We start from the raw sequence: 22,253 nt of genomic DNA on the forward strand, positions 1-22,253 counted from the left end.
TCAAATACGAAAGCTATTTGTGAAGTGTTATTTTCGTATCTAACAATCCTAAAAATGTACAACAGAACCTAAAATAATAAAAGCATGAACAAATATTAAATATATCCTTCATCAGTATGATATAAGTAGAAGTCACATAATATAAAATGATTTTAAACAAGCATTATAATATATTATCCAATTTGAAAAACAAAATCTAACCTTTTTTCATTAAGTCATGGTAAATTAATCACTTTTTTTTCAAATATTTTGCGGATCGTTTATAAAGAATATACTGAAATGTATTTCAATGTGCTATAACTATGAATTATATATACAATAATTAACTATATGATGAATAAATTATGAATACCACATTTTACATTACCAAACTTTTTGATGGTTTGTACGCTTCTCATTATAACTATTCAGTATGTTTTATAATCGTTCGATAATTTTTTTTATCTATAATTCTATAGTTCATGCATTTGGCTCAAATTATGTTTTTTGTTTTTTCTTGATTTGTCTTCTTTATTAATTTATGAGATTTGAACATCTGTAAACTAATGGTTACTTGACCCACTGACGTAAAACACAGACCACGAATAACTTCACACGCAACAATGTACCGCTAACTGTTGCATTATACACGATTAAAGATTTTATTTATTTGATAAAATATCATATCCTGATAAACATCCTACCTGAAGATTCCTGATGGGTTGCACAGCTCCGAGTGATTCCATTTAGTTGCTGTTTAATTTCGTCAAGATCAGCTAAAAAAGTCACATTATGTTTGTGAGTATATTTTAAAATATATATCTGAAGTAATATAACTTGAAATTTTTTTTTATACTCAAAAGCTATAGAATTTATGGGTACAAAGGTTTATTAAATATAATGAATGAAAATTTAACAAGACTTCAATAATTCAATTCCTAAAGTTGCAAATTAAATTAGGTAGATCAATTACTTCTTGATGATAATGACAATTATGTAGAATGTAAGATATAAATTATATAAAGCCATTTCAACACCAACAATATTCATTTTGATAGTGCTTGAACACAGAAAAATACAAAAACTCAAATAAAAAACTAAAAAAACATCTACAAGACTTAAACCTACAATAGAGTCTGCAACCAAGAATGAAAACAAAAGTTTGTAATTTTTTTTTTGCTAGATGTACCCTCATATTTCAAAGCCGGGGATGTACAAATATGAGAAACATTAATATATACATTTTAAAACTTTTTTATTCAAAGACAATTCAGTACGTAAACTTTAAATAAGTTATTTATTTTATGGCGACAATGTGTAAACACCGTTTTTTACATAGTTATCAGAAAAGAGATACACTTCTTTCTAAATGTGTATCAGTCGAATGATAAGGACTAAATACTATCATAGGTAAAAAGAATAGAGTGAAAAAAGGAAGTTTGAAAAGTCATATAATATTTGTAATGACTAACTAGAGGCTGTAAAGAACCTGTGTCGCTCACCTTGGCCTATGTGCATATTAAACAAAGGACACATATGGATTCATGACAAAATTGTGTTTTTGTGATGGTGATATGTTTGTTGCTCTTACTTTACTGAAATTCTTGCTGCTTACAATTATCTCTATCTATAATAAATTTGGCCCAGTAGTTACAGTGGAAAAAATTTTGTAAAGATTTACAAAATTTGTGAAAATTTTACTTAAGATAATCGTTGCTGTCTGTTCTAACGAAGAATTTTCACATAAATACAGCTGTCTGGTATGCGAAAAAGAGTACAAAATCAGTTATAAATATTGTGATAATAATTAGGGACAATCACTGTATAGGGGAGGGTAACGTCCTATTGATTGGAATACATATATTACTGTACCAAGAAATGAATATGACAGTATGTGTCCATTCGTTTGATGTGTTTTATCATTTGATTTTGTCATTTGATTATGGACTTTCCGTTTTGAACTTTGATTGTTTTTTTTTATCTGGTTCAACATTAAATTGCATTCGGGTGAACAACTTTTTGTTGATTTCATATATTTTATATCAATAAGGTATTGGACATTTCTTATTAATGGCCAGTTTGGTAAAATTTAAGATTTTTTTCTATGGAACACTTTCTAGGGACAATATACATTTCGAGAAGTTTTTTTTTCAGAAGTGCAACCTAAAAATATTCAAGGGGCCTCGGTGGTCAAGTGCTCTGTAATCCTAGTCAGTCAACACTGAGGTTGTGAGTTCGAACCCTGCTCGTGTAGGTGCACTCGACTTCAATCTTAATTGACTAGGATTGTCAGTTTTCCTATCGTAAGGTCACTGGTTTTCCCTGCTTCTCCGACCAACAAAAACTTGCCGCCACGAAATAGCCCAAAACGTGGCGCTATAAAAGTGACGTTAAAACGCCAACAATTAATCAATAAATAAAATATTCCAACAGAAAACATATGAGCACATATAAAACCATCCGCAAATTAGGTGACTAGGTGACCAAGTGCAATACTAAACTACTTCTTTTAATATAAATAATTTATTCCACTGAATTGTTCTTGATGTATCTTCAGATAGATTGTAAAAAATCATGGGTATACATGTACAAAATGAAATCGATACGCCGAGTATTATATTCTATTAGTTTTCTGATTTTTTGTGTTATACTCCTTACAAGTGTTCTGTTGATTTTAAAAGTGATGTACAAATACTTCATATTTACTGATCAAAGATTGTCATTTTAAATCTTATAAGTTCCATTCATTTTATTTGTTTTTTACAATGTTCGAACATGTTATATCCTAAGATCACAATCGGCATGTGTTGATATAATAAAGAAGTATCCTTGTGATATGTATGTGTAAAAAGAAAAAGAGAACACAAATAAAAATAAATAAATTTCGATATCAGAAGTGAAATTTGAATTATATCTTTCATTAAGATTCTTAGAAGATATTTGAATGTGTGTTTAAATACCTCCGATTTCGAACCTGCTAAAATCGATTATCTTAGAAATATGTATTAAGCGATTTTTTTTAATGAAAAAAAAACCAATAAAAACAGCTTCTGGTAGGGTACCATTTACAAAGGATAACATTTGAATTTTCCTCGGATTTCGGTATTTTTGTGGTTTTACTTTATATCAAACCAGTTGCCAGTAATTCATGTTATTAGTAATTCGATAATGTTATGATTTGAATAATAATTGTATTTATTTTATACTTAGTAGTGAATGCATATAAACTGCATGTGTAATACGGTCAACGGCAATCAAGCTGTAATAGCTACCCTTGATGATATCGATATCAGCACGGTTACAAAGACTTTATTAACCTTTAATCTGTGTGACGTCATGTAAAACGTCTACTCTGTATGACGTCATGTCAAACCTCTACTCTGTATGACGTCATGTGAAACCTCTTATCTGTACGACGTCATGTAACATTAAAAACATATATATAATAAAGTGTAAATAATATGACACACCGTATCAACCCCAGACCTAATATAATCCCACAATCTCTGCTCGAGATATTGGAAAAGCCATATGATATTGTCAATCTATAGTTGTCAGATGCATTTATGGTGCGATAAAGATAAAGTGGTAAAACATCAAAGGTACCAGAATTATAATTTAATACGCCAGACGCGCGGTTCGTCTACACAAGACTTATCAGTGACGATCAGATAAAAAAGTTATAAAGCCAAATAAATACAAATTTGAAGAGCATTGATGACCTAAAATTTCAAAAAGTTGTGCAAAATACGGCTAAGGTAATCTATTCCTGGGATAAGAAAATCCTTAGTATTTCGACAAATTCAAAGTTTTGTAAACTGGAAATTTAAACAAATGAATTATATATAATTCATGTCAACACCGAAGTGCTGACTACTGGGCTGGTGATACCCTCGTGAACGACACGTCCACCAACAGTGTACTCTGTAAGCTATTCAGACCTTACACTTGTCTAGCGGGGATTGATCATTTGATGCTCGTTTACTTTTATTCATGTAACATTAAGTAAAATAACCTAATGATATTATTGTACTCGGTCATAAATACCTTTAAATTTAACCATGTGTGTTTGGTGTTGTCTGTCAGCTTCTTTGACTCGCTCAAGAGTGTTGAAAAGTTCCTTTTCCATCACCGGATTAATTTCTGATGTGAACAAATAGTCAATTTTTCTGCTGAATTCGGTGCCTCCTAACTCGATGATGCATGCACTAATTTCTGTCCAGGTTTTTTCAAAGGTTTCTGCATTTAACGAATATGTTGGGTGGTGGGAAACATATTTATTTTTGAAGATACGAATTCTTTCGATATTTGCAGACATATCTCTATCATCATCTTTCGGCATGTTGCCCCAACTGGTCTTGTGCGGACATACAGTATTTAGGTTCCTTAAAATGGTATAAATTAAACTAATATCAAGATCTGATAAGTCGCCTTTGTAGTTTGAGTTGTCAGGGTATAAAACTTGACGTTCCTGATTATTCAACAGTGGTAGGATTCTATTTTTCATTCCATTTAACGCGATTCCTAAATTAGTTGCTGGTAGTCTCCGTTTCAAAACGTCAACAAGAACATTTTTAGCAATATGTGTAATCAGCTGTACTAACTTCAAATAGTTGTGTTTGTTGATTCGCTCTTGTAAATCTAATATAGACATAATGATATCATTATTATTTTCATTTTCAAATGCAAAGTAAAGACACAAAACATATCTAAAGTCAAAGATTTATCGAACTTGTTGCTATATTTCTAAAAATACTAACAATTGGTATATTTAGGTAAAACATCACGTAAATATGTGTTGTCCAATAAGTGAAATGCTTTGTATGGCATTTTATTAATGAAGCTCGCTTGTCATGTTTTGGAATTTTGGTCAGATTTTCGGAATCCTCTAGTTTTATCAGTTTGTTTGAATGTCTTAACAAATTTTGCCCGGTGACCTCCATTTTTCTTTTTATAATTCTTTTACATGTATAATGATAAGCTGTCTGTTAAAGTCTTATAAAATGTTGATTATTTTTTAATAGTTTTTGAGGACTTAAACTTGTCAATGATAAAGCAATGAAATGTCAAGAGAGAAGATTTTCCAGCCAAAATTTCAATGACTAATATCTCGAAAACAAGCGCGGTTACCTATATATTTTTTTGTTGCTTTTTTGATTCCTTTATCAAAACCCTATCAATATATGCTAGTGGTTTGAAAAGTTAATTACTTTGAAACTGAGAAGCCAACTCCCTTAAGAATGAAACGAGTAATAAACATTATTTAACATGTCATTACCTTTTTAAAAATCCTAGCGTTACCGTTTTACATGCACTTGATTGATTATAGATTGGTTGGTGAAATATATTGTATTTAGAAATACTAGTAAAATAAAGAGACACAAGTTGTTCTATCTTACAAATCTTAAAGATGTTCACTACTCTATTTCAAATAACAATCTTTTAAAAAGACTGTTGTAAAGATAGTATATTAAAAAACTTAAAAAGCAAAATAAATTAAAGCTCCGAGTCCTGAATTTTGAGAACATTTGAACTTTATTGTCATTTGAAAATCCATAGATAACAGATTTCCTAGGCAAAAACTTTTGGCTAAATATGTATCATCGAGTATGCAACACAGTGAGATGAAATATTTTTGTTTGCAATACTTAAAATTGCATGACCAAGTTTAGAAACGGACGAGAACATATTTCCTAGGCAAAAAACTTTTGGCTAAATATGTATCATCCAGTATGCAACACATTGAGATCAAATATTTTTGTTTGCAATACTTTTAATTGCATGACCAAGTTTAGAAACAGACAGCCAGAAAAAGCTGAGAAGAAAGTATTTTATAAATTAAAAACTAATTGTTCAGAAAACAATTGAAGGTCTTTCCACTGACATGAACTTTAGATAAAAAAATCTTTGATAAAATACAAAATTTCCCGGCTTAAATGATAGCTTACCACACTCTGATTTTGAAAATACAATGTTTTAAGCACTTTTTCATCAATGAAGGGAGATAGTTAGCCACTTCCAGTAACATCAAAGTTACTTCCGGTGTCAAATAATAGCTTACTGTACTTTTATTCTTTAAATATAAAGTTTCTATAAACTGCTTGAATTATGGAGATAAATTACTACTTCCGGTAAAAAAGTTCACTTCTGGTATACATTTTCAAGGTCATATGTCTACTAACCTAATGCAAAAGGTATCATGTAAAGATATGAATCTACAGCAAATGTCAAAATCTAGAACGTCAATTTTACCTTTGACCTTGAACTAAATTTCAAGTTCATAAAGCAATGATCTGATATCAAATTTCCTTTAGGTAGCAATACACAGTTAGGGGGAAAAACTGAAATTGACACTGATAATTTTTAACAACCCTCTTTCCCTTCCTTTCTGACATATGCATGTGTATATTTATGAAAGAGAATCGTCCATAAAATTGATTTCCAATAGTATTATTGGTGAAATATAATCTCTTGTTGGTGTATCCATGACAACAATAAGCATTTATTTGAAACAAAATATTGCAAAAAATGGGGGTGAAAATGTGACAAAAGTTTCCAAAATTTGGTTCAAAGGAAAGTTCCAATGAATTGAAGTGCTTACTTTCCTGAAACCATAGACATCTTTCTATCAAGAGGTCTAAAAAAATCATATGGATTTCTGCTCGTTTTCCATAAAATTGAATTGACAAGATCGAGCTTAAAATCCCTGTTGAAGAACATTCCAATAATTTCGGGCAGTACGGATAGCAAAATACGGACTGTAAAAAAAAGACCTATAAAACATGCTAAAATCAATATAAATGATCATATAAACCCACTTAGAAGGCTATATTATTCTTCAACTATCTAAAAATAAATTTTATTGTATAAAACACTTTCATATTTAAAATATTCACCATGGCCATATAACGAAACTAAACTTCTAACAATGTATTGCTACCTTAGTCTCTTCTATGTATGGAGAATAAGTTATATCCCAATACAGCTTATTTTGAGTATAAGAGAGGAGAAAAATGTCAACACACCATTTTGACCAAAATGAATATGTTACGACATGTCGCAAATATCAGTTTAGAAAAAAATATGTAGTCAAATCTTATACGGTTGCTGAAAAGAAGCAATATTTAGCAAAAACATCAAATTAGAATCTGACCTTGACCTTTGACCTTGACCCCAAGAAAAGGATCTGATTGGACTGAAAATACTTAAAGATTTTGTTTAAAGTTTTAATAAATGTCAATAAATCGGATGTCTCTTCTAGAAAAAAACCACCGAAAATCTTTGCAGTCGAGATACCCTGTTTTTGCTCATCTGTACAATAGAAAAAAGAATTAAGTATTGAGCATAATAGAAATATCTTCACAAATGGATATACAATAACTCTTCTAAATACAGTCTACATTATGGAAACAATTACCGTCTGTTTGTGTTTTCTCTTCTGTTTCTGTTTTGGATGTTCTTACAACCTAAACAAAATGAAATATATCATTTTTTACTTTCTTTCTATAATTATATCATTTGTATAGCAAACGGCTTAATCGTTAAATCAACATAAATTTTAGAACAGCTCACTTTGAACCCATTTATTTTATGATATTTTGATTTTATTTCATGATTTTCATTTTGAAATGTTATTATCAGGCTACAATGCTTTTAGTATATGTCTAATGCTTGACTAATCTTATAAATGCTTTTGTATATTGATTAATGACAATATAAATCGTACAATATTCTATAAACACCTTTGCTCCACAGAATTCAGTGGACCTTTGAAGGTCAATCCGAAATTAGCATTCCGAACTTGTTTGTGCTGACCAGACAGAAACAGAGACAAGAAAGTATTCCAGTTTTAAATTATATTCTGTGTTTTTATACGTAGGCATATAAATATATACTTATATAACTATCATCATTGAAATCATAATCTTCGGATAATAATTAGAATATAATCAGTGGGATATATGTTAATCACTTGTAGAATTGCTTTATTGGTAATACACAATAAGAAATTGTGGAGACGACGGTATTGGGGATAACTTGGTTTTTAAATTGGTCTGATAGAAGCTTGGAATACCGAATGTAATAGGTTGATTGCAATTAGATATTTAAGTGACCACATAAAAAAATCAATGAAGGAAAAAAAACTTAAATCAAATAGTTTGGGGGGGGGGGGTCAAAATTGCTGCAAGTTTTGTTTAATTGACATCGATTGTATATATATCCTTATTGGTCAATCATTCCCCCCCCAAATTAAGTTAAGAGGGGTGGGGTGGGGGATCGGGGGATACAGAGGGTAGTGAAAAAAACTATATGCATTAATTTCTTTTTATATACCATTGAACCTTTGATGTCGTCTCTACGTTTGAGAATATAGTTGCACTTGAAATAAGTACGTAAATCTTTGAAAACGTTATTATGCTCTGTGCAGTTCTTTGGTTAAGAGATAAATGTAAATAATAAGTTACTTTCTTCTTATGTAAATGAAAGAATAACTCAAACCTAGCCTTAAATTGATTCACTTTAAAAGGGATTTCTTACCCTTTATGTACATCGACCTGAAAGGGAATCAAACACCGGTAGAAGCAGATGGTTGACTGAACGTGGATTTAATTGTACTTTTTATGATTTTTCGGATACAATATAATTTAGTGCATTTTTTAATAGCTTTTAACACTGTAACATGTTTTTAAAATTTTGTGATTTTTTTATTGTTGGTTTCATTTCCAGAAAAATAACTACTATTACCTTGGGTTGCAATGAATTAAATTTATTTCCCAATGACATAAAAACCGAAATAAACGTGGTTATTTCAGTCCTCTGACGTCATACAATAATAAGAGTTGTCAAGACGTCGAAAATGTCGGAACAAAACAAATTGTAAATGCGGAAAAAAAGCTATAGTTCCTTACATTTTCTACTTTTATTTCATAGAAAAGCCATTTGCTAATGTAATAAAAAGAATAACTAATAAAGAATTTCAAAAATCGAAAAATAATCAACTCGTGACCAAACAACACTGATAATTAACTCACGTGCTATGCGTATTCGGGAATAAATGCGTTGTTCGTTCACTCGTTGAATATTTTTCTCTATTTTAAATCTTCAATTAGTTATTCTATAATTATCTTTTTTTATATATTATCTTGTATTCATGTATAAGCACAAAAGGGCATGGCATTATCATTGAAGCCATTTTCTTTTGATATTTGTAAAACGAGGGATAACACATATTGTATTATCATAGCGACGTTAAGTTGATGTTAAAATCTAAAATTTAACAGGAAACGATGAATGCAGTATATCTAGCTAAACTCTTTTTCTGATCTTACAAACTAACCATCTAGGAAATCTGCATGAATACTAAAAGACAAAATTTTTTGAGTAAATCGTCAATTATCTATACCAAGACATAAATTTACTAATTAAACTCATCATAGATACCAGGACTAAAATTTTACAATTACGCCAGACGCACGTTTCGTCTACAAAAGACTCATCAGTGACGCTCGAATCAAAAAGTGTTTGAAAATGTACTTGTGAGATTTAGCCAGTTTATATAATTTGCTCTATCTGCAATTTGTCCCAATAAAAGTTTGGAAATTATGGGGAATTTAATCTTTGTCATGTCTTATACTTACCGGTTTTCTGCAAACAGAGGTGATTTTCTCCAGATCATTTTCTAAAAATTAAAAGTTACATAAGGTTATTTTATACAATGGAAATATCACTTCATAAATTGCGTGGGTCCTTATTTTTGTTCTTTAATTACCATAACCAGGAAAACTAAAAATTTCAGAAGAAAGAATAATGAATAGTTTAACATGTCAGGAACTGAATATAAAAAAGACCGTGCAATTATAGCCATATACGAAGGTCATCTTTCCTAAGCAATTGGAACTTTCTAAAATCTGGTCATTAACGACGCTTGATGTTTTGAAGAGGAAGACTATAATGACACCGATACTGTTATAATTGAAGTGCTAGTAATGAAAGACACACCATAAAGCGACCGAAAGAAATAGCCAATCCATCCAACAATTTTATAACAAGTAGAGGAAGAAACCCCGACCAATAGTCTTACATGAAATTAATGCATTATTACAAATATTATACAAAGTCTCACTCTGCTATTTGGTCACTGTGTTGATTTTCTATTTCATTTTACTCGACACAGGTTACACCACAAAAGGTATTCATTAAAAATCATGTAAAAACTTATAAAATATACAAGGAAAAACAATTATGTTTGATTAATTTGAAACAAGCTGTGGGCTGGTATTGTGATATTGTAGTTAAATACCTACATCTTTTTATCATCACCACTTCACTCAGATAAAATAGTATGCTGCATTTATAACGAAAAGCGATTTTTAAAAACAAACAATGCACATGTGCATCCTATGATAAAATGGATAATGATGTAAATCAAGAAAATTCAGTACAAAAATTAAATATTTCTATGTTCATTTACCTGCATTTTCTATTACACTCAATGAGTATGCACCTTTTCTATACTTTCCGTCAATAAGTGTAACAGATATGTCACTACCTGAAATAAATATAATTAGTGATTACCATGTTGAAAGAATTCGTAACGCATGTTAAATAGAAAATGCTTGACCACAACATATTACCCCAACTACTAAAAGACAAGTCATAGATTCGCATTCTGTTTGCATATTTTCGTATGTTTTGCTGTTACACGACTGTCCCCTATTAAGGGTGGATTGAATGCTCATACATACAATTAACCATCATATTTGATATTAGTCTTTTCTTAGCCAGGATCGTATAATTTTATAATCGTATAAATTTGCAGTCATGTCAAGGCCTTTTACAACTGACTAAATGGGATGTGTATTGCCTATTGTTGAAGGCCGTACAGTGACAATCATTTGCTTAAATTAATATAATTTTGAATCTGTTGGCAATCATACTATACTGCCTTATCTTGCATTAGACATGTTAGATGTATTTTGATATACATTGTATATAGTATATCAGGCATAACTCATACCATATCTCCTTAAATCTATGTTTATATTTCATTAGAATCTCCGTTGGGTGTTCTAGTAATCACATACCAGGTCAGCTGCATGTTGTTTTTATTTACACCAATCCATATGATTGATTAAAAAAAAGAAAAACCGGAAGATATTGAGGTGACACTCAAAAATCGAGATAAAGGGAAAACTACATGACAAAAAACTAAGTAGAAAAAGACACAGAACCCTACATGGTACATGTAACATGGGTTCAATCTTTAGTTTTCTGTGCAGGGTGATATAATTTATTTTTTAATCCTTTCGTGTATTATCTTTTTTGTCATGGGGTTTTTCTTTTTCAGATTTATTTTGATTGCCCTGCTTGTTATTTCTCCTTCTTTTTAAAGAAGGTATAAAAGATGATCAAAATGACAGTAAATCAGCTAAAACCAATTTGTTATGTTTTGTTTTCAAATAAACGTACCACACAGTTTTCGAGCAAGATTTAAATTTTCTTCATCTGTTATCAGGTCAAGTTCCTTCCGCACGCATTCGCAAAAATCCCTATCCTGTAAAACAGATATTTTAAAATATATAAAAAAAATTTAAAAAAAACTTGCATTGATAACCTCTATCAAAACAAAATCAAACTATTGTCTTAGTTGTTTGTAAACAATTGAAAGGTCTTTCCTGTAAAAGTCATGTTTTTGTAATGTTGTTATATCATTTGAATATAGAGCATATAATTTGGTTTATAATTGTTTAGAAAGCTGCATTTTATTGCTCGTTTGAGAAGTTCTTCTCTTAATGATCCATAACGACTTTCGGGTGTGTGTTTTTGTTTCTGTGTCTCGTCGAAAATTATATATATAGCTTAGCAGTCAGATAGCGGTCAGACCATAGCCGTTAAAAGTATCAAGTATAATACCCAAATATTTAATAACTGTACAAGGGCCTACAACCTTGTGTTTAGCCAGTGGAATATTAAGTCTTTTAAAAAGAGTAGTCTTTAATGCCATAGTTGTCTCTGCGCAAGAATCGAGTTTATCTATAGTCAAGAAATCGTCTAAAAGATGAAATATATATTCAATTTTGTAGATATTAGTAGCAATCCAACAAATCGCTCTTGAGAAGTTATCGAAAATAATTGGCGAGCTCCTACAACCAAACTCTACTATTAAAGAAAAAGTATTCTTTACACCATTTAATGCAAAATAAATGCCACTGGTCCTTTCTAATACCTAATTGTTTGAAAGCGGCCTCTATATCGAACTTTGAACACAATGAAAAACGACCTAATTTTCGTATAACTGTGATCGCATCGTCTATTCTGACATACGTCATTGAACAATCTTTCTTACTGATCAAGTCATTAATACTACAATTATCATCATCATCATCATCATCATGTGGGGCTGATAAATCTAATATAAGCCGCTTTTTTTTCCGGAGTACTTTCCCACAGCAAGTCCCAAAGGGCTGACTCGATGATAGTTAAACGGTGGAATTTTATACGGACCTGACAAGAAACCTTTTTCACATTCTTTGTTAATAAGCTCCCGCACGGATATAGGTTGAGAGCAAAGCTGAAAAGTTATTCTTGCATTCAAGTGTCGGTAATTCAGTTCATTTAATCATAGTTTACCCCTTGTTAATCCCACCACAAAGATAATTGACAAAATTTATATCTGGATGCGTTTGCAATAAATCACGTAACAAATTAACATTGAAAGGTGAATTTTCGATAACAGGAATTGTAACTAATGATGTTTTTATCTTCGTTGCTTGAAGTCGACCCTCTAGAAGATTTGTTCCTTTGAGTGTCTTTGTTGCAATTAAAGGCAGAATGAAAACCGAAACAAGAACTGCAAATATAAGCCAAAGAACAACCCGGTCTGGCACACCCCTTGTCGTGTTATAGTTATTGCAGACCTCTTTCCCATCGTGCAAAATTCGTGTTCTGCCCCTCCTATCGACGCAATCGGAAGATGGACTATTCTTAGAATAAGTACTACATTCCACTGATTGAGAAGAAAGAGGGAAAAAATTTGTTCCGTGATCAATAGCATAACAAAGTCTACAAATCTCTGGCCTTCCATGAGGAGCTAAAAGCGTAAAAATGTCATTGTCTTTTATCTATGATGGGTTTATTTACTCCCCAGTCAAATTTAGCTTTGAAATCGCGAAGTGCAGTTGCAGCTTTAGGAGCAAAAAGCTTATGATATTCGTAAAAATTTTCACCGTTGCTTGATTCAATAGGTAAAATGTTAGCTAAGTAACAATCTAATTCTTCGCTGCGTTGAGGAAAAACCCTACACATGATGCGCTTATATTTGTCAAAAGCGCATACGAATAGTGAGCGTTCTATGAAGCCGGATATCCTTTTTCCCTGGCAAATTAATTTCAGGACCACTGCTAGTAAGCAAAGGACTAGCTGCCTGAACGGATTCATAATCTTTCATAACTAATCCGGCTAGATTAACGTCCCTACCTTCAATAATTTGCTTTTTAAGCGCTGGTGAAATGATATCCAAAAAGGGAACAGATGGTGATGGCACTCCGTTAATAGTAGCTGTAGAAGTGTTAAGGGTGGGATTTATCACGCAATTGCTCTCACTAGGAGAAACATCCTCTGTGAGTACTTGTTGAAATCTATTTCGTCTTGTATTTTGTATATTCCCGAAAAAATCCGCTGATAAAGAAGAAGTAGAATTATTCCTATTGGTGTTAGAATTCATTGAACCCCTTAATCCTATGACAACTTCTGTTAAATTTCCGATCAGAAGTGGAATATTTTTCTCGTTTACAGCTAGAACGTTTCAAGAGACTTGCACCTTTAGCGGACAAAGTACCTCACAAGTGACCGCCAGTCTCACGAGTAATGTGGCATTAAAGTTTACAGTGTCGGATGTATGGCGAGATGTGTTATCAACAAGATCATCTCAGAGACGTATAAAGTTGGATATCGAGCTTATACTGCATTTCTGGCTAATAACGAAGCTGTCTGGTTAGGTAAACCCATGCCTCTGATTTCTGAGGATATTTTTATTTATTTTGTCGCACATTGTTACAAAAACTTGAGACTTTTACATACAACCATTAAATTGTATGTATGTGGAATTCGGTTTTATTATATCCAAAGTAACTGTGACCATCAGTTTGATTATACAAATGAATCGACACTCCATAGACTCCTCATGATAATGCGCGCCGTCAAACGTATACAAGGAGAGCATAATCCAAAACCACGTCTTCCTATTACTTTTCAGGCACTTGGGAAAATTTTCTATTCTCTTAGAGCAGGTGTTTTCTTTACCTTCACTGATTGCATGTTAGAAACGGCCTGTACAGGAGCCTTTTTGGATTTCTTTTTTCATTTTTGAGTAGAGACCTTCAATTTGCTATACCAAATGACCCCATTCGGCAAAGTTCCCAAATGTAAAATAGCAATTATATATATAAATATATAATTAGAACTTATGAAATTTACAAAGTCAATGCAAAACATAAACATTTCAAATTATTATTTTTTTTTACATTGAATGTTCTGTATTTGGTCAAACATATAACCATATTAAACTCTCCAACTTCATTTAATATCAGGTGGTAACCTGTTGTTGCTTTTAAAATACATGCCTCAGCTAGCAAAACTTCAAACTAAGATATCTCTAATCTGCTGATTATTGGACGATTCCAAGCAAGGGTAATCAAGCTCACAATGAATAATCAAATATATGATGCAATACCAAACTTGAACACCGTAAGTCATTGAGACATGAGACTACCACCATTTAACTCAGACCACATGACCTTTCAAATGTCACGGTCAAAGTACACTTTGAAGGTCAAGGTTAAATGTCATTATGACCTGACATTGACCTTAAACTGAAGGTCTTGAAGTACTGATCATTTTACCTTTACCTTTTAAAGATATACACATGTTATAACAGTTTTGAGAATTATGTTGTTTTAACTTTTGAACAGATGGTCGGACATATTTAGCTTAATGTATCAAATGAAGTGCTCGTAAAAAAAACCCAACATTGTATACAGTCATGAAACTCTTATCGTTTTCTTAATATGCAAATTTGAAATTGGAGCGTAATTTGTTGTTTTTTTTTGCATTCGGTGACCTTTGACCTTGGGTGCAAATTGAAGGTAACATGCGAATTTTTTTTAATAATAATCATAACAAATACAATAGGTCTTTCCACAGAAAAGTGGAAACACCTAAGTAAAATAATTTTTTTTACAACCATTCCGTTTCATTGGTTTCTTGTAGGAAGTTGTCTAGTTGGTTATCATACATTATCCATTATTTCTATATTAAGAGTAAGTATTACTGTTGTAATTAACTCAGGGAAGATGTGAAACTTGGTGGAGTTAAACGATCATCAACAATACCGTTATACCTTCTGTTAGTTTAGTATCAGTAACTAATTTTTTTTATGAGTTTTAATTTAAGTCAAGGTAATCGAATAAATTGTTTTCATATGTCAGTAATATGTCTGATATATTTTTTCCCCGTCTAACTGTCCCTCTGAGAAAAATTGTTGTGGAGGCACTTTCAAAGTTTCATCTACAGCTAATAAGTTTTGAATTAAGTAAAGAAATTTTAAATTGTTTGGTTTATATTGTTGTTATAATGAACAACAGATACAAATGTGAACATAGGATTTTTTAGGTAGGTCTCGTACTTGATTGCACATTTTCAAGTATATTTGTAAAGGTTAGTCGAATGATAAATTATAGCAAAAAGGTAATAAACATAAGAATATCATAAGACCGAAAGAAGAAGCTCAATGTATAAACTTACTAAAATTGATGACTCAACCATGGTAAAGATATAAAAAAGGTTAAAACTTGTTTCATTGTTGTAAGATTACCATCACATATCTGCACACGTTGCACTGAATGTTAAAATCTTACCCTTATAAAATGTGGATTATTCAACGCTTCTTGTAAAATATATTTTCGATTCTCTTGCACTAAACTTCTGTTATAGGTAGTTTCTCTTATTCGTTCGCATTTACCCTGGAAAATATCGGAATTTGCGCAGTTTTCACCTATAGTCACTACGTGTTTCTTCATTTTTGTCCATATTTCTTCAAACTTATTGCTAGTTAAGAAACATTGCAGGGCTGCGATTTTCGATATCTCAATTTGGCACTCTGAGACAGCTTTTAGTGCTTTGAACAATGAGCATACTATGCTTAGAATGAAAATATTCTGATAACTGTCTAAACAGGATACTGTTATTCCTTTAGATGCTAAAAGACATTTTTCGTTTTCGTCATTTTTATAGAGAAACTCCCACTGGTCTTTTGTTATGATTGGGATACTATTTTCTGTTGAGCATGTGCTATAAGGTGCTGATGACACTGAAGGTAATTCGGTCTGCTTTTGTGAATTTACATAACTTCTGTATAACTCATCCTTGTGGATATTAAGAAAACCTTCAAGACAAGTATCAAACAAACAACAATCCCAGAAAATGTCAAAACAGTAACACATGAAAACGGTATTGATAGTATTATCTCCAAGATCTATCGATTGTACAGTTGATGATCTTCTATGCGCTCGTTTTACATCTTCAAATTGTAGAAAGTTGTTGCTTAGAACAGAAAGCCAATCAATCAAATTTAACTCTTTTTTACTGATGTAATATTCAAGTAATCGTTGCTTAATTTCTGTACCAGTGCGGAACAGTGACATCAACCTATCGAAGTTTTTTTTTTTAGTACCGAACATCAAATCAGCAGTGCGTGATTCTGCCATTTTCCTGAAATGAACATCAATAGTGTATTATAGTGTATATAGTTACTAATCCAAACGTAAGTACGTAAGAAATTACATTATAAATGTACTTAGATGGTTTTCTTTTGAACAAACGTTAAACAACTAAAATATATTCGAGAGAAAGATATCTCTTGGATACTCTATCTTTACAGTTTTATTTCTTCGTAAATGATTGTATCTAACAGGTCCAATCAATTTGACGTTCAGTATATTTCATTAATGAGTTGTATCTTTACTGCTAAATGAACACGGTTAAACAAAACAATTTACTTTTAAATCATTTCAACGACGATGAGTGTTCCTGATTAATGTAAATCTAGAAAAGCGATTCGGATGCCTACAGTCCATAACTTGTTGTTTTCATTTTTAGACTAGAAATCTATATCAGATATATATATGTGTTAGACTGAGATTGAATCCCGGTCCCGTCCGTTCCTCAAGTCGACGTCCAAAATATGACGTCAATAAAATAAGATTCATAGACTATACCTAATAATAGGAATCGACGTCTTTTTATTGTTCTCAAGTCGATGTCCTTTTTACGGATTTACTACAATGACGTTACAGTTGTTAACTACTAAGCTACTAAGTACTACCAATGTTAGCTCGCTCAAAGATACTAGGATTGAAATTGTGTATGCAAGACGTGCATTTCTCTACAAAAGACTCATCAGGAGCTCAGATGAACACGCTAAAAAGGCCAAATCAGGTACGAAGTCGAATAGTACTGAGGACCTAAAGTTCCGAAAGGTTTTGAAAAATATAGCTAAGGTTATCTTTTCCTACTACCTCTACAGAAAAAAAATGATATGCAACGCAATAAAAGTTGTTGAGTGATTGTTGCAGGTTTTACATGTTTTTGCAAGAATTTGTATTGAAAGACGACATGAAACACAAATATTTACATTTGTTCGAAAGGTGAAGAAAATGAAACTAAATTCCAATATATATTTGGTTTTTGAAAAGGGATATTTTTAAAACGAAAAGCCTGGTTTCTCTGATGATTTTATTTTTCTTTACTTTTTTGAGATAATAAGATGGCATTGTGAACACTCATGCAACGTCAATCTTCAAAGACCCATATGTTACTAAGAACCTTTCATATCTGTATGGGGGGAAATGTTGTACGTAAGTACATATACTTTTTTTGGAAAGGGATCATACATTGTAAATACTTCTCTGATTCAAATAAACAATATTCTGCAAATTATATCATCAATATGTTTGATTTATTTTTAATGATAGTAAAATTATTTATCATCTTTTATTTGTCACGGTACTTATCTATCCCAAATTCATGTACTTAGTTTTGATGTTATATTTGTTATATTTTGTAAATATTTTGTCTAATGCTTAGTCCGTTTCTGTGTGTGTGTTACATTTTAATATTTTGTCGTTGTTCTCCCCTTATATTTAATGCGTTTCCCTCAGTTTTAGTTTGTTTCTTCGATTTTGTTTTTTGTCCATGGATTTATGAGTTTTGAATAGCGGTATACTACTGTTGCCTTTATTTAGAATTTATTATTACATTTGTGTTGTACTTGATGTGCATTTTGACAATTAAAGTTTTTTCAGTAATGCCTAAGAAAAATTTGTGGAGCTGAATTAACCAAAAAAAGGACTAAAGTAAAGCTATTACCAGACAAGAAATCAAAACTATAATAGACCTATCCGATTTGCAGTTTGATAAGAACATAAGGTTTCAATAGAATCATCAGCAAATGGTACAGGGAAGTAATGATTGCAAAACGTGATGTCATAAAATAGCATTTAATAAAGTATCTCAGGTTAATTTCGTGCGTTTGACAATTTATACATTTAATTGTGATTTGTTTTCCTCAAGTAGACCTTAGCAACTCAGAATCACTTTGCACCTAGTGGCGAAAAAAGTATTGCCGTGCGGATTTTTTTTATTAACATTTATAGATACAAAAATATTAAAAACAAATAACATAAAATACAACAAAACTTATATGTATATACAGTTGTATACATAGCTTATTAATGATAAAAGTCATTATATGTAAAGCTAGTCACATGACATCAGTTCAAATGACTCCTTTCTAAAAAAACTTTAGTAAAATCTTATATGAGATTTGTGGGTTTTATTGTTGTAAGAATAATATAGGAAGCTTTTTTCAATTAATGCAACAAAACGTAAGACATTATATAACTTAGTTAGTATGTGTTTTATATATATATTTGGTCAATCTAAAACGAAAAGACTTTCACCTTCTAATGTATTGCACAACTTGCTGTCTCTGATTTATATAGATTCCTATAATGTCTGCCTTTATTGAATTAGAAATTGGGTTGTTTTGAATTTTCTTTAGAACTTTGATTAGATAATATTCAAACAATCTGTTCTTCTTGCTTATGGTTTGTATACAAATCTATATTGTGGAGAACACAGTTTTGTTTGATTCAAATATAATGTTAGAAAAGCATATATATAAGGTGAATAACACTTCTGGGTGTAGATAAGGCAACCGTACTCACTTCGACAGTCAGAAAAACCATACCGTATAGTCGGCTATGACAAATGTGAAACAAGTTAAACGAGAAAACTACCGATCTTCTTTATAGCAAAACATTATCGAACAATAATTTAATAGATATTAACTTACGACAACACCTGAGCTACAGTATTCTGTCCTGGGACAGGCACATAAAGAATATGACAGGGTTGAACATTTTAGTGAGCCCTCAACCATCTCCTAACCTCGGCCAGAGGTGTAATAGTACATCGTAAGAGAAACTTTAAATACTTTAAATCAAAAGATCGGTACGTGACACCGAAAACAACAAACATAAAATTAATATACGTCATGCATGGAAATAAGAGTTGTTGTAGTAACTGATAGCTATTTAAAAGCAAATCACAATGTATAAATAAGTCAAGTTCTCCGAAGCTATCAATAATTGAATCGACCAGCAAAATGTTAGAAAAAAAATATCAAAATAACTTATAAGAAAGCCTGATTTTGAGATGACATTTCTAAAATTTTATTGAATATATATCATCAAAATCATGAAAAGTTTATTTTAGAATGTTCATCATATTTGCTGATTTGAAAACATTACATTTTGCCTTCTGTTTGACCATTGTATATTTTGTGACATTGACGTTTTCAGTTTCAATTATATCCGTGCTTTATTTATTCTGTTAAAATCATTTTTAACGGAAAAAAAGATTATGAGGTAACCATACATGACACAAAATCAGTACATGCACAACATAAAAATAACACACAAAAAAGCAAAGAAACTTATTGTAATGATTTATCGCCTTGATGTCTAAATTTTGAAATGACATTACAGTTAATATATTCCTAAATATATATTATTTCACTTAATGTTTGAATTGATATGATATATGATGAAATTTCTTTGATATTCATATTATGAAGGCACGGGAAAGGTTGATCAAACGTCAATTGAAGTATTTAATTCATATAAACATTTTCATAGTGTGTGAACAAATTTCATATAAGAATGCATAATCATATCATTTTCTAAATACTGAAAAAAAAATGATTGTTTCAGAATTGCAATGAAGTTCATTTCATTCAATTGTAGTAGTAAATTCACACACTAAAGACGTGTAGTTCACTATATTATACACAATTGAATACCATGCATCATGAGACATGAATTTAATGGTATTTAAATTTTTTTCTTTATTCCTGCGTTTACACACCTAAATACACATGTGATTAAACTTGTGGTTACATTTGATATTTAATAAACTCTGGGTTTAATTACTTTGCAAGTGTAAATTGTAGCTAGACCTATCTCAAGGTTCATATCTAGACTATAGATAACTTTAAAAACATATTTCCCTCATGTATTTAATGTAAAAATGTTATTGAATGACATTGACGATGGAGGTACTATAAATATATATCAACAACACTATGTGGTTCAGACTGTAAATTGGAGTATATTTCGGGTGGGTTTTTTTTTCAACAAAGTCATTTTTGTTAGTTGTCTGAAACACACAGTGCATATGATCTAAAGCACCATGGTCCAGAAATATCTTGATTTCCTTTCAAATAACAGGTTATCGACAGTCGGATTAAATATTGTGAGGAAAAGCACAGCCATATTTGATATTTCTTCATGACGAATCTTAAAATTAATTCTTACCTGTGTGCGCTTAAATAGCGTTGTTGTTAAAGGCTATCAATACATTTTTTTTAAATTTCATTTGTATCCAGAATGATACAACATTTTAGATCATAAACATATTCTATCAATATAACTACTTGTTTTATAATGCCTGATAAGAACATTTTTGAATCGCGCATGTGCAACTTTTTGATATAGATATGTCTTAAATAACAATGATGTATACATATACTTTTTTGAGAAGGGATCATACATTGTAAATACTACTCTGATTCAAATAAACAATATTCTGCCACTTGTATCATCAATATGTCTGATTTATTTTTAATGATCGTAAAATTATTTATCACCTTTTATTTGTCACGGTACTTATCTATCCCAAATTCATGTATTTGGTTTTGATGTTATATTTGTTATTCTCATAGGATTTTGGCTAATGCTTAGTCCGTTTCTGTGTGTGCTACATTTAAATGTTGTGTCGTTGTTATCCTCCTATATTAAATGCGTTACCCTCAGTTTTAGTTTGTTACCCCGATTTTGTTTTTTGTCCATGGATTTATGAGTTTTGAATAGCGGTATACTACTGTTGCCTTTATTGAACAGCGGTATACTACTGTTGCCTTTATTTAGAATTTATTATTACATTTGTGTTGTACTTGATGTGCATTTCGACAATGAAAGTTTTTTCAGTAATGCCTAAGTAAAATTTGAGGAGCTGAATAAACCAAAAAAAGACTAAAGTAAAGCTATTACTAGACAAGATATCAAAACTATTATAGACCTATCCGATTTGCAGTTTGATAAGAACATAAGGTTTCAATAGAATCCACAGCAAATGGTAAAGGGAAGTAATGATTGCATTACGTGATGTCATAAAATAGCATTTAATAAAGTATCTCAGTTTAATTTCGTGCGTTTGACAATTTATACATTTAATTGTGATTTTTTTCTCTCAAGTATACCTTAGCAACTTAGAATCACTTTGCACCTAGTGGCGAAAAAAGTATTGCCGTGTGGATTTTTTTTATTAACATTTATAGATACAAAAATATTAAAAACAAATAATATAAAATACAACAAAAATTATATGTATATACAGTTGTATACATAGCTTATTAATGATAAACGTCATTATATGTAAAGTTAGTCACATGACATCAGTTCAAATGACTCCTTTCTAAAAAAACTTTAGTAAAATCTTATATGAGATTTGTGGGTTTTATTGTTGTAAGAATAATATAGGAAGCTTTTTTCAATTAATGCAACAAAACGTAAGACATTATATAACTTAGTTAGTATGTGTTTTATATATATATTTGGTCAATCTAAAACGAAAAGACTTTCACCTTCTAATGTATT

At 30.9% G+C, this 22,253-nt stretch overlaps 1 protein-coding gene across 1 annotated transcript; it reads right to left on the reverse strand.

Annotated features, from left to right (window-relative positions):
- Positions 1 to 48: 48 nt before the first annotated feature.
- LOC139521377 (uncharacterized) lies at positions 49 to 16,742 on the reverse strand. Its single transcript, XM_071314856.1, has 8 exons — positions 15,894 to 16,742; positions 11,449 to 11,533; positions 10,451 to 10,528; positions 9,618 to 9,658; positions 7,397 to 7,445; positions 4,027 to 4,620; positions 684 to 755; positions 49 to 68 (listed from the first exon to the last, which is right to left on the reverse strand). The coding sequence occupies exons 1-8, from the start codon at positions 16,740 to 16,742 to the stop codon at positions 49 to 51; spliced, it is 1,788 nt and encodes a 595-aa protein (XP_071170957.1).
- Between the last annotated feature and the right edge of the window lie 5,511 nt (positions 16,743 to 22,253).

The sequence above is a fragment of the Mytilus edulis genome, chromosome 4 (genome assembly GCF_963676685.1).
Source record: "Mytilus edulis chromosome 4, xbMytEdul2.2, whole genome shotgun sequence".
Taxonomy (NCBI): Eukaryota; Metazoa; Mollusca; class Bivalvia; order Mytilida; family Mytilidae; genus Mytilus; species Mytilus edulis.

Coding starts and splice junctions, on each gene's coding strand:
- LOC139521377 (XM_071314856.1), bottom strand. CDS start 16,742: ATGGCAGAATCACGCACTGCTGATTTGATGTTCGGTACTAAAAAAAAA. Junction 11,534..15,893: donor ATAATCCACATTTTATAAGG/GTAAGATTTTAA, acceptor TCTGTTTTACAG/GATAGGGATTTTTGCGAATG. Junction 4,621..7,396: donor AGAGAAAACACAAACAGACG/GTAATTGTTTCC, acceptor TGTCTATATTAG/ATTTACAAGAGCGAATCAAC.